This window comes from Quercus robur, chromosome 11 (assembly GCF_932294415.1).
Source record: "Quercus robur chromosome 11, dhQueRobu3.1, whole genome shotgun sequence".
NCBI classification, from domain to species: domain Eukaryota; kingdom Viridiplantae; phylum Streptophyta; class Magnoliopsida; order Fagales; family Fagaceae; genus Quercus; species Quercus robur.
This window is the reverse complement of record NC_065544.1, coordinates 53,892,047-53,904,900: the sequence shown is the minus strand read 5'-3', so window position 1 is coordinate 53,904,900 and position 12,854 is coordinate 53,892,047. Positions and strand designations below refer to the sequence as shown.

Below are 12,854 nucleotides of genomic sequence, written 5' to 3'. Positions count from 1 at the left end.
TTCATAAGTCTTACTGTACTATTTCAGCTAACTTTTACCTTTATTTACAGTATTTTTAGTAAAAAGTTTTCAGTTTCAGCAAAATAAGCAGTATCCAAACACAAAATTATAAATAAATAAAAAATAAAAACTTTAATAAATTTTTAATTTATGAATGACTCAAAAAGTTTTTAATTTATGACAAAAAGTACTTGTTTGGGTCTTTTTCTTTTTTTTTTTTTTTTTTTTTTCTTTTTTTTTTTACTTTAAGAATTTTGTTATATTTAGCTTCGCGACCCTACAAAAATTTTCTGGCTCCACTCCTAGTTGTGTACGTGACACTACCTAAAAAATTCTGATTCCAGGGTTGAAAATTTGAAAGCAAACTCTCTTTAAACCGTCAATCTCAATTATTAAAGAACAATTATATGGGTTTCAGATATCAATTAATATTTAACACAGGTAGAATGTTAGAGTGTACAAGTTCTCCACGAGAACCAGTAGCCATTAATCATTATATATATACCAGCAATCGCTAACTTAATATTTGCAACAGTCCTCATTCTCCTAATATTTTCAATATAGCTTTTGAACTCAGAGCAGAGGAAGGTATCCATGGGAGAAGTGGTAGAATTAAAAAGTAGTCAAGTCATTCCACTCGCAACTTCACCTTCAGATACCAATACTGAAGCAGAGGCAATGCAAACGATAACCATTATAGATGGTGATCCTTCAAAAGATATTACTTCATCTACAAGCTTGCAAGGTTACCGGCACAATCCACAGGAAGCTTGGCTTCCCATCACAGAGTCCAGGAATGGCAACACCTATTTCGCAATGTTTCATTTAATTTGCTCAGGACTTGGATGGCAAGCTCTTTCGCTTCCTATTGCATTTGCCTCACTTGGATGGTAAGCTATCTTTTTCCAATGATTTATTGATTTGTAGTTAATGTTGCTCAACTAATTAATAAAGTCATATTGTTCTCCAAGAGAAGAGGATGAGTTGTGAAATGAATGACATACACTCTGAGTTTGATGACTGAGTCAAGCTCTAACAGACTCAGTCATGAATGTGCGCGTATGAGTTGTCAATCCACGCTTGAAAGAGAATCACACTTCATGAATATATGATGTTTGATATATTTATGTACTTTTAGTTACTGAATTTCATCTATTCAAGTCATAAAATAAAATTGTCATTTTGTCTAATAATTAGATTAATTATGTATATTTTTATGATAAAAAAATGTGTTTATTTTTAAATGCATCTATGCGTATTCATGGATTACAAGCTAATATGATAACAATAATATGCATAATTTTAAAAATTGACACAGTCAAAAAACCAAATTTGCTCCGGGTTTTTAGTTTTTACTAGTTTTGGGAGTTTTATTAAACTAGATTGTTGCCTGGTTCCCAGTTGGACTCGTTGATTCAGTTCAGTTTTTAAAAATATGATAATATGTTTGGGAAGAAGCTTATAAAGCTTCACTTGTTTGTGTAATTTAATATAAAGTGAAGTACATTAACAACATATATTGCTCACATTTATAAACAATTTATTAACAAGATCTTGCAAACTTATTGTAGAGTAATGTCACTTCCTTCAATCGAGAATAATAATAAGTTTTTAGGTTATGTTACGGATGCCCTTAGTGTAATTGTTAATAAACTATTTTAAAAAAATTTTGACACTACTTTCATGAAAAATATAAAAAAACCATAAAAAATTAATTATTTTATCATTTTCTCATAAAATATTTCAAAAATAATTCCTAAACTAATACCTTTAGGTCATCCGTTAACTTTTCCTTAAATGGTTTCCTTGTGAATTTAATTAATAGAATATAATATTATCTAAACCGTTTGGGAATTTATCTCTCCCAAATATTTGGTAAAAATGGCCTACCATAACATTTTCCAAATTTCATAAAAGTAAGAGTTTTGTGCACTCATTATTATTGTATACAATAAAATTTAAAATTTTGAATTAAAACCAATTATGTGATTGTATTTGATCAATTTTTTTTTTTTTGCTAATAATTGTATTTGATCAATTGAACATAAATAATACTGTCTTTTTAATAATAATTGTGTGATTGAATCTAACGTTTGTCCTTATATGAGAAGAAGAACATCAATTCCGAACTATTTAATAATTATTTCAGGAACATGAAATTTTGTCCCCTCTCTGTCTCTTTTCTCTCATTGAATTAACAGTAACACCTTTTCCAAAGATGTTAAATCATGGACACACAAGTTCACATCCAACAGCGGTTTTACTTTCGGAAAATCTTATGGAATCCATACCAAGTAACGAAAAAGGTTAAAGTTTGTTGTTCTTATTTGCATTTGTTGAACCCAATTCATTCTTGAAAACTGTAACTTCTATTCAATTAGCTGTGGTCCATGCTATTGCTAATAGGGTTGCTCTCTTTCTTTGGCTACAAAGAAACCATCCTATTGTTGCTTTCAATAAGTTCCAAATGTAGCAGCCTGAAGAAAAGTCCTATCATTTGATTTAACTTCATGAGTTTGAGTAATGATATAACACAATAATTAAGTAGAGAAACTTTTACTCATTCCCAGTTATTGGGCATATCACAGATATCATTATTTTTACCCAGTAATAACTACTTTTTTTTTTTTTTTTTGAGAAGGTAGTAATAACTACTTGTCACTTCAACAGTTGTGAAATTTTTTATGTCCAATTAATATCTTATTGTAATTATTTCATTGGTTGTAGGACATGGGGTATCATATGTTTGTCACTAGCTTTTGTGTGGCAACTCTATACCATATTTATTCTTGTTCGACTACATGAAGCAATCCTTGGAATTCGCTACAGCAGATACATGCAACTTGCAATAGCTTCTTTTGGTTAGTGCGAAACCCCCTGTTATTATTATGGACAAGGTTTTCCTCCCAATTAGTTTGGAGAAATTTTTCATCAACTCAAAACTTGGTGATTTATAAGTCTATATGTGTGTATTAATTAAGCAAGTCACATGACTCATTAAAAATGTTATGTGACTAATAGTACACGTAAATAGTTTGTTTAACAACCACGAAGTGGGTTGGCGAAAATTTCATGTAAACCAGTTTGTGTATAAACTTTTTATTATTATTATCTTTATATATTAAGAGGATTCAGAAAGTTAGTTATGATTTTAAAAAATGTCAAAAAATACCCCTAATCTAATTAGACAATCCTTATTCTTATAAAATAAAAAATAGGGTTAAAATTGTAATTCAACAAAATTAAAAAAAAAAAAAAAAAAAAAAAAAAAAAAACTAACCAATAAACTTTTTTTCCTAAAAATTAGTACACTTTCTATTTAAATATATCTCAACCATGTTTAATACATTTATTTCCCTAAAAACTAACACACACTAAACCTAGCCGTTTATTTATTCTCAAATCCTAAATTTTAGTTTTTAAAAATTCATTCCTATGTAACCTCACTAATAAAAGATAAATTCAAATTAAAAAATTACATTAAACTCAAAATAATAATAAAAGAACTTCATCACACGTGCATAGTGCTTGTTATGAGGCTAGTAGTAGTAGTAGTAGTAGTAGTTGTTGTTGTTGTTATTTTTATTATTATTATACTTTTTGTTAATGAATATTCTAAAAGCACAAGATAAAATGTATTCAGTATTTTATTAGATAATAATTTTATTTTCTAAACATATATAATATATATATATATATATGAGATGGGTTCAAGTTACACCTAGTGTAACTGTTGTAAAGTTACACATTTTTTACACTATTGTTTTTTAAGAGATCTAATGGTTAAAAAAAATATATCATTAAATGTTATAACTTGACACATTTTTCTCTCTCCTTATTTAATGTTTTTCACTTGATTAAAGGGCACATGCCATTTCCAACAACTTGCTTTTTAAATGATTCATCCTAAAAGAGAAATTAAATAGATATTTGATGATGAAATTAAATTATTTGAAATAAAATTTATACAATTATGTATATGATTGAAGTATTGAACACAAAAGTAATCTGCTGCTTTTTAAAAGTTTTCGCATTGCAAATGTAAAAATAGTGAAAAATTATTATCTCTGCTCATGCTCTGGTCCTCCATATAAAGTAAATTGTTATGGTAATGGTGATGAAAGTGCCACATAACAGGGTTATTTAATTAATTAATTAAGAGTACTTTTATTTTATTGAGCAAAAAAAAAAGTATTATTCTAATTTATATGAAAAAATTTTGTCGGCTAGGGAATCTGAACGTGGGCCTATCTTGTCCTTTGTCTCTTAAATTAAAGTATGCAATGATTTGCAATGTATGTATAGTATTATTCTAAATTAAATTAGGAGAGAGAGAATATTAGTATTAATTAGGTAATACTATTAATAAGGTAAAAAGTAATAACATTTAATGATTTTTTTTTCAACCGTTAGATCTCTTAGAAATCTATGGTATATAAAAGGCGTAACTTTACCAGAGTTACACTAAGTGTAACTTCAACTTATCTGCTTCAAGTTACAATTGGTGTAACTCTTGTAAAGTTATGCATTTTTTATACAGTAGATTTTTAAGAGATCTGTTAAAAAAAATCATTAAATGTTATAACTTGACACCTTTTTCTCTCTCCTTATTTAATGTTTTTCACTTGATTAAAGGGTACATGCCATTTTCAACAACTTGCTTTTCAAATGATTCATCCTAAAAGAGAAATTAAATAGATATTTGATGATGAAATTAAATTATTTGAAATAAAATTTATACAATTATGTATATGATTGAAGTATTGAATACAAAAGTAATCTGCTGCTTTTTAAAAGTTTTCGCATTGCAAATGTAAAAATAGTGAAAAATTATTATCTCTACTCATGCTTTGGTCCTCCATATAAAGTAAATTGTTATGGTAATGGTGATGAAAGTGCCACCTAGCAGGGTTATTTAATTAATTAATTAAGAGTAGTTTTATTTTATTGAGAAAAAAAAAAAGTATCATTCTAATATATATGAAAAAATTTTGTCGGCTAAGGAAAGTGGGTGATTATTGAAGAAAAAACTTTATGTCTCCACCCATTCACTCAGCACTTATAAGGAAAGTGGGTGTCAATTAAGTTAAAGTTCATTAGCATGCAAATATGAAGAAAAACACACGCAACCGCAATAAGTTGTGTGTTAAAGCTAATAAATTGTTGAAAAGTTATCTTTCTGTTTAAAAAGAAATGTATACTTTTAACGTACAAGCCCCATTTTTTTCAATTCTTGGTTGTTAATTTTTTTTCTTTTTTTCTTTTTTTTCTTTTTTTTTTTTGGAGAAACGGGTGGTTAATTTTTTTATATCAATAAGTAATACAACATTTTTAACAAGTATCTTGATTATATATATATATATATATATATATACACAGAGAGAGAGAGTAAAACCCATAGAAAAATGATATTTCACAGTTTACTACAAGACAAATTTAAATTGTATTCCCAAGTTAACATTCAATTGCATTTGTGCATTACAAAGGTCTCACAACTTACTAAATAAAAAGACGTGTGGCAAATACAAATTGTATTCCTCATTTAACATCCAATAAAATTTGGTCAAATGACAAAGATTTTACCCATGATGCATAGGTGGGTGATAATGTGTTATTATATATAATACCAAAGCCTTAGTCCCAAACTTTTGGGGTCACCTATGAATCCTCAACAAATTAGATAAGATCAATTACATGTATTTTGTTTCCCAATTTTATTATATTTAAAGTCATAATATGTTACCATATGCAAGTCCAAAACTAGGGAACTGGTTTGCCCTATTCCCTGTAATATTAAATTCAGGGGGTGCCTGTATCCTTCTAATTATCACTGGAGGTGGCACCCTAGATATCTTATGCAAAACCGTATGTGATGGTGATGCCATGTGTCATGCCAAATCATTGACAGGTATAGAGTGGTACTTGGTGTTCACATGCATAGCATTACTTATAGCACAACTACCCAACCTCAACTCTACAGCATGGGTGTCTCTAATTGGGGCTACCACAGTTGTTCTATATTATACTTTGATTTGGGTTCTCTCAATTACCAAAGATAGGTCCATAGGCATATCCTACAATCAATCTGATGAAGTGAAATCTAACTTGGAAAAATTCAGTGATGTGTTGAATGCGCTTGGGATCATTGCCCTTGCATTCAGAGGATATAATGTCATCCTCGAGATACAGGTTTGAATCCCTAACATACTTTCTGCATTTTCCTTTTCAAGTTCCAATGATAATTCGGTGGTTATCATGTTAGTGATTCGAACTCCACCTCTTCCTCTCTCAATATTTAATAAAATATATATATATATATATATATATATATCATTTTCCTTTTTGAAAGGTTTAGAATTACACTTTTTCTTTTGGTTTTTGGGTAAACAAAGGTTTATGAATACATTATTCGCATAGAATTTCTGAACTTTTCAAATTGGTAATTTGTAATTAGCGTGTGAAAATAATTTGTTATGTGTGAGTCTATGTGAAAATGTTGTTAGACAAATTGTAATTTTTAGTAAAAAAAAGTGTGTTATACCATAGCTCTTTGTTTTTGGGGTAAGATATGCTTCAACAATTGCGCGCTAATTAAGTCAAGGTTTGTACCTTTGCCCAACTTTAGGATACAACCTGAGAGTATCCTACTATGTAAGAAAGCTCAGCCCAGCCTTAACTCGTGACCCTTTTAGATTCAATAGATGTTAAAAATCTAAAATATGAAACTCTATATAAGGATATGTACTCACGCAACAATTTTTTAAAATTGAATACTCATGCAACACTTCAATCTTAAAGGTTGGCAAAAATGTCTCAGATATTTTGCATTTACATACAAACGAATAAAAGATCACCAGCCCTTCCCCAGTAGGGTACCTCACTACCACTCCCTTGCAAGAGGAGGATTCTTTGGTTGGGGAAGATAAATTTTAAATGATGTGATAGTCTGTATATCTTCATTATTAGGTTCATTGGGTTAACTCCTCTACAATCTCCCCACTCACAAAAGGTTGACTCTAAGTTTCAACAATTATCTCATACATACTCCCTCTTACAATGTGGGGGTTCCATGGTGTATATATATATATATAAATATATATATATATATATATATTTATATATACCATTCAAGTGAAAAGAGGGAAGAGTCGACCCTATGGACATGATAATTTCTCCTAAAATAAGAGAGCTTACCTTCTAAGTAACTTAAGGTTATGCTATCATTTTGATTAGAAAAATAAAAAGTGATGCACTATTATAAAAACAAACCAAGTAATGCTTTAAAAGAATAGATACATTTGTCATCTCGATTTGGATGTAATTTTAAGTTAAAAACTTAAAATGTCTTTAATTTTGCAGGGAACATTGCCTTCAAGTCCAAAACAAACATCCTATAAGTCAATGTGTACAGGGGTGACAATATCATACATAGTAATCGCTATGTGCCAATATCCCCTTGCAATAGGTGGATTTTGGGCTTATGGAAACAAGGTAAGCAAATCTTCTTTTGTTGAACTAATTCAGATTTGTTATATACTTACTTAAGAAGAGACTTATTTTATATCATCATGATTTTTTCATCAATCAAATAAGTTCCCGTTTGAGATGGTGGTTTAAAAATGCACTTTTAGAATATAGTTTTTTAAAATCTCAATTTTTGTTAGGTATAGATATATGGTTTCTCGAACAATCTCACTTATTGCCCTTTCTTATCTTAACGCTCCTTCCACGATAGTCTTTTCTTTGATGTCAAGTTGAGGTTAAGGGTTTTTAAATTTTTAATATTATTTTGCAACTTGGAAGCAGAGGTGTTGTTGAGAATATATGGTAGAAATTTGAGTGATTTTGTGAATTTACGAATTGATAGTTTGGTTTGTTTTGGATAGAGGGCATGAAATTTGAAAATTGATGATTTTGTTCCGTGTAAAAAACATGAATTTAGGGGATTTTTTCTGCACTAATTTTGATTCTTCGTCTACTGTGTCGCATGAAATTGGGCATTGATCTTATAATATTAGATACGAAGTTTTCATCTTATTGACAATTCAATTTTTTATAACAAAAAATAGTTTTATATAATTTTTAATAAATTTCTTTAAAAAAAAAAAAAGATGTCATTGTTTTCAATGATTTTTTTTTTTTTTTTTTTATAATAAATGTGGTCATATACAAGGCACATGATTACAATTTGTCCTTCAAACTAATGGAAGTTTAGCATAGAGGTCAATTTGGATACTTGTAAGATCTCAAGGGACTAAAAATTTAAATTGATAGTACAAAAAATGTGTTTGTAAGCAAACTGAACTTTTAGAGATATTTTTTGCATTAATTGCCCAAAAATAAATTGTATAGAACAAACGCATCTACAATATATAAAATCATATTATCATAAGATCTCTTCTATTTGTGAAATGGATCTTACTAGATATTACAAATAGGTTTGAACACTATTAGACTAAAAAAAAAAAATTGAACCCTGAAATGGACTCTTTCAATTTTTTATGAAACAGAGAATTATGTTTTTTCATAAATAGGGCAGGGGAAAATGCAAGACTTTATAGGCACTTGTATATACTTGAAAAAGTTTATATCAATGTTCTCTATATCAAAAAATGTGAGAGAAAAGCATGATTTTGAGTCTTCTAATTTTCCACATATAATGAAAATTGGCTTCATAAATTCTCTTTTCTTTTGCTTTCTTCATTATTTTTCATTTTTCTATGTATTTATGAATGACAGGTACCGTATAGTGGAGGACAAGGTTTGTTGACTTTATTTTCACAAATCCACGGACCAAACAGCTCGAAGTTAATGATGACCTCAATTTACCTACCAGTCTTGGTGAACTGTTTATGTACATTCCAAGTTTACGCCATGGTTGTTTTTGACAACTTGGAAGTTAGATACACAAGCAAGAAAAATCAGCCATGCCCAAGGTGGGTTCGCACATTCCTTCGTATTTTCTATGGAGGGTTGGCTTTCTTTCTTTCTGTGAATTTTCCATTTTTGGGAAGACTAGCACCTTTAGTTGGAGGTGCTACATTACCTTTAACTTTTGCTTATCCATGTTTCATGTGGATTGCAATGAAGGAACGTCGACCAAATGGTTTGGTTTGGTTTATAAACATGGGTTTAGGTTGTTTTGGCATTGTCTTGACTATTTTATTGCAGCGGCTTGGACCTTAGTTGACAATGGACTAAAAGCCAACTTCTACAAGCCGTAATGCCGGATGCATTAGTAAGAAATTAAACCAATAACCATTTTGAATGTATATATGGGCCTCAGGGAATTACTTATTTGATTGGCCGTCTTGTTTTAATTGTTCTTTATAAAGTTATATACAATATAAGTTGTAATATATTATATTGAAAATGGAGAGAGCACCGTTTGTATAAGCTCATGATGAGCAAAAGATTAATTGGTTTGTTTAAGGGTTTTAACTTACTTTCAATTCAAGTTCGACAAACTGTTATAATGCTTTGTGAACATTAAAATCAATTAAAGTAATTCTCCAAATATGCCTTTTGAAGGGCTATGACCCCCTTGACTCATATTCATTTTGTAACTACTTTCCACCATTTTCATTGAAATTCACAAGAATTCTCTCAAGATTACTACGTGAAGAATTCTTTGCTTAGTTGTATCCCGGGAACAAATTTTTAAGATTTTAACATATTTTGTGTTTGGAAAAATATTGTTTGAGGATAGTGAAGTGTTTGTGCCTCTAAGCCATTTTTATCCAACTATTTACTATTATTCCTTCATTGAATTACATACATATTCCCAACATTAACGTCATGAAAGATTAAAAATACAATCATGCATTAGGGTTTCTTGCACAAAGTTGTCAATACTATACTGGAGGCCATTTCGGCCGGGATAAGAAAAGGAAATATTTTGGTACAGATTAATATTAGTGTATAGTTTTGATATCACCACAATCAGTATAGACCAAATTTACGAAAACTCAAGCCCAAAATGACTTAAGTCTCACCCTTCCCACCCACATGTAGATCAAAGGCTAAAAAGTCTAACCCTCCCCACCACATGTAGATGAAAGCCTAAAAGGTCCTCCCCACCCAAAAGTAAATCAAAGCCTAAACTTTTACCCACAAACTCTCTTCTTCCTCCCATGTGTAGATGAAACCTAGCCACTTATGAAATCTCTTCTTCCTCCCCTCATGTAGATGAAACCTAGCCAAGACCTTCATTCACTTACAACCTCTCTTTCCTTGTACAAACACTCTTCAACTTCTAAAAAAACAACAATTTCCACTCCAACTTAGTGATTATTTGAACGTATAAATGTAGGAGCTTAAAAGATTTCAGTGTTTGGTATTTTGGGCTTCAATGCAGCCACTTCCAGCCAATTATACGATGCAGCTAACACCAGGTAAATGCCACCTAATTTATGAAATTGAAAAGTTAGTTTCATTTGTTATTTGCTTTGCATGTTGTAAAATCTGTTCTTTTATATATATCCGTCTCCTTAAGCATCAAAAGTTATGCCACTATAATTTATTACAATTCATTTCAAAGAAGTATGCTTATTTTCTTTATTTCATGTTTCTCATAAAAAGTTTGTTTATTAATTTGTTGCTGAATCCCAAAATACTATGTTCGTTGATTCTGTTAGAGATATATATTAGACATATTAGCCCAATGTAATAGGCCCAAGCCCAGTCCTGCTTGTACTAGTAGTCTAGGGTTTAGTCGCCTATATATACTCATGTTAGGGTTCATTGTAACACAGGAGGTTATTGTACTACACTCTCATATAATAAAGATGTAGCCCTTAAGGGATTCCTCCGTGGATGTAGGCCGTAAGGCTGAACCACGTAACCCTTGTGTTCTCAGTGTTCCTCCTCTATGCTTCCTCTTCCGCATCTACTCTAGCATACACAACATGGTATAACACATCGCGTTGCTAATATTTTAACATGGTATCAGAGCCAAACTTCGTTCTTGGCATCAAACAAACATCTCTACACAGCAAAGAAGATTCACAAGTGCATACCACCATCTGAAGTCACACATATTTCTCTACCGGATCTAGACTCCACGGCATCTCGCTGCCACCATGGCTCTGTGCTGTGTCAAAATCCAACAAACTCAAGCAAACCCGTGACATCAATCTCAGATCTGTGCAAATTCAAGCTTCGCCTGATGAGACCAACACCACAGACGTGCTCCAAGATCTCTTGCGACCAAAACCCAGAAATCCGGTCACCCGAAGCCTTGCCATGCGCCTCCACGCGCCTCCGTAGCCTCTGGAAAATCTCCCACGCGCCGCCATAGAATCCTTACTTCTAGATCGTCTTCTGGGCGCACGCGCCGCCCTGTCGGCCTCCTCGTCCGCCGATCTACGAAACCTGCGATTCCGGCCCTCATCTGGGATAACACGCGCTCTCACGCACTTCCAGGATTTCTGGCTTCTCCTCCACACGCCGGTAACGCTATCACGTGCATTCCACGCGCCGGAAAACTATTGCTGATGTCATCTGACGTCATCGGATGACGTCATCACTCCACGTCAGCAACCACGCAAGCACGTCCACGTCAGCCCTAGTCCACGTCAGCGACACGTCATCAACCACGTCAGCAGTGTCGTCTCGTCAGCACCACGTCACCTAGCTGACCGTTGACCCGGACCGACCCAACCCGGACCACCCGGATCTGACCCGTGAGCACTTTGACTGTTGACTTTGACTCTGACCAGTTGACTCTAACTTTTTGCGTTGACCTTTGACCAAAAGTCAAAATTTTCGAAAGGGCCTATCTTGCTCAGTTTTTCGCGTAGATTCTGATTTTGGCCTCTGTTTCTTCATTTGAAGCTCCGAAATTGGACAATTGGCACATTCTTCATTGTGGTTTCTTCAAAGGCATTTTTCAAGGCATCTCCAAGTGATCTTCTCATGCTTATCCAACCTCAAGCCTTCATCGAGCTTCCGCCTTGAGTTTGAGGGAGGGTGTTAGAGATATATATTAGACATATTAGCCCAATGTAATAGGCCCAAGTCCAGTCCTGCTTGTACTAGTAGTTTAGGGTTTAGTCGCCTATATATACTCATGTTAGGATTCATTGTAACACAGGAGGTTATTGTACTACACTCTCATATAATAAAGATGTAGCCCTTAAGGGATTCCTCCGTGGATGTAGGCCGTAAGGCTGAACCACGTAACCCTTGTGTTCTCAGTGTTCCTCCTCTATGCTTCCTCTTCCGCATCTACTCTAACATACACAACATGGTATAACACATCGCGTTGCTAATATTTTAATAGATTCATAACAATTGAATTATAATATATATATACACGATTCTCTATTACTCTATTAATTGATATGTCTTTTTTTAATTCCCTCTACTATTCTTTTTTTTTTTTTCTTCTACTTTTTTTTTGTTCGCTCAATTTGAATATTGAATAAACTTGTTGTTTTTTACTAGTGCATGCACACACATACTCATATACTCACAACTTGGATATATATAAATATTAGTGGATTGAAGCATCCTCACAACTGGATTCACACATATTCACACACCACTCATATAAATAGAAAGAGAAAGAAGAGAGACAAATTAGCATACGAAGTCAATTATAATAATTCTGGACACGAATCTTCTGAGATCTCTCTCTCTCTTTTTAATGAATTTGTATGGTCTTTTTTTAAAAGGGAGAATAATCTTCCTTCGTACGCGGAAAAGAACGTAAACAACTAAAAATACAGTGATGTCACACATTTGTGTCACTAGATGATATCACTCTTGATGTGTAAACTAAGTCATATACCCTTCATGCAATCTTACTAATGTGGCCGCCTGGGACCTTCTATAGAGGGCGACTACCAACT

The 12,854-nt window shown here is 32.2% G+C and overlaps 1 protein-coding gene across 1 annotated transcript; it reads left to right on the top strand.

Moving 5' to 3' along the window:
• Positions 1 to 594: 594 nt before the first annotated feature.
• On the top strand, positions 595 to 11,519 carry LOC126705243 (lysine histidine transporter-like 8). The gene is made up of 7 exons (XM_050404143.1): positions 595 to 890; positions 2,728 to 2,861; positions 5,804 to 6,189; positions 7,360 to 7,491; positions 8,740 to 8,761; positions 8,867 to 8,936; positions 11,186 to 11,519. The coding sequence occupies exons 1-7, from the start codon at positions 595 to 597 to the stop codon at positions 11,517 to 11,519; spliced, it is 1,374 nt and encodes a 457-aa protein (XP_050260100.1).
• The last annotated feature ends 1,335 nt before the right edge of the window (positions 11,520 to 12,854 follow it).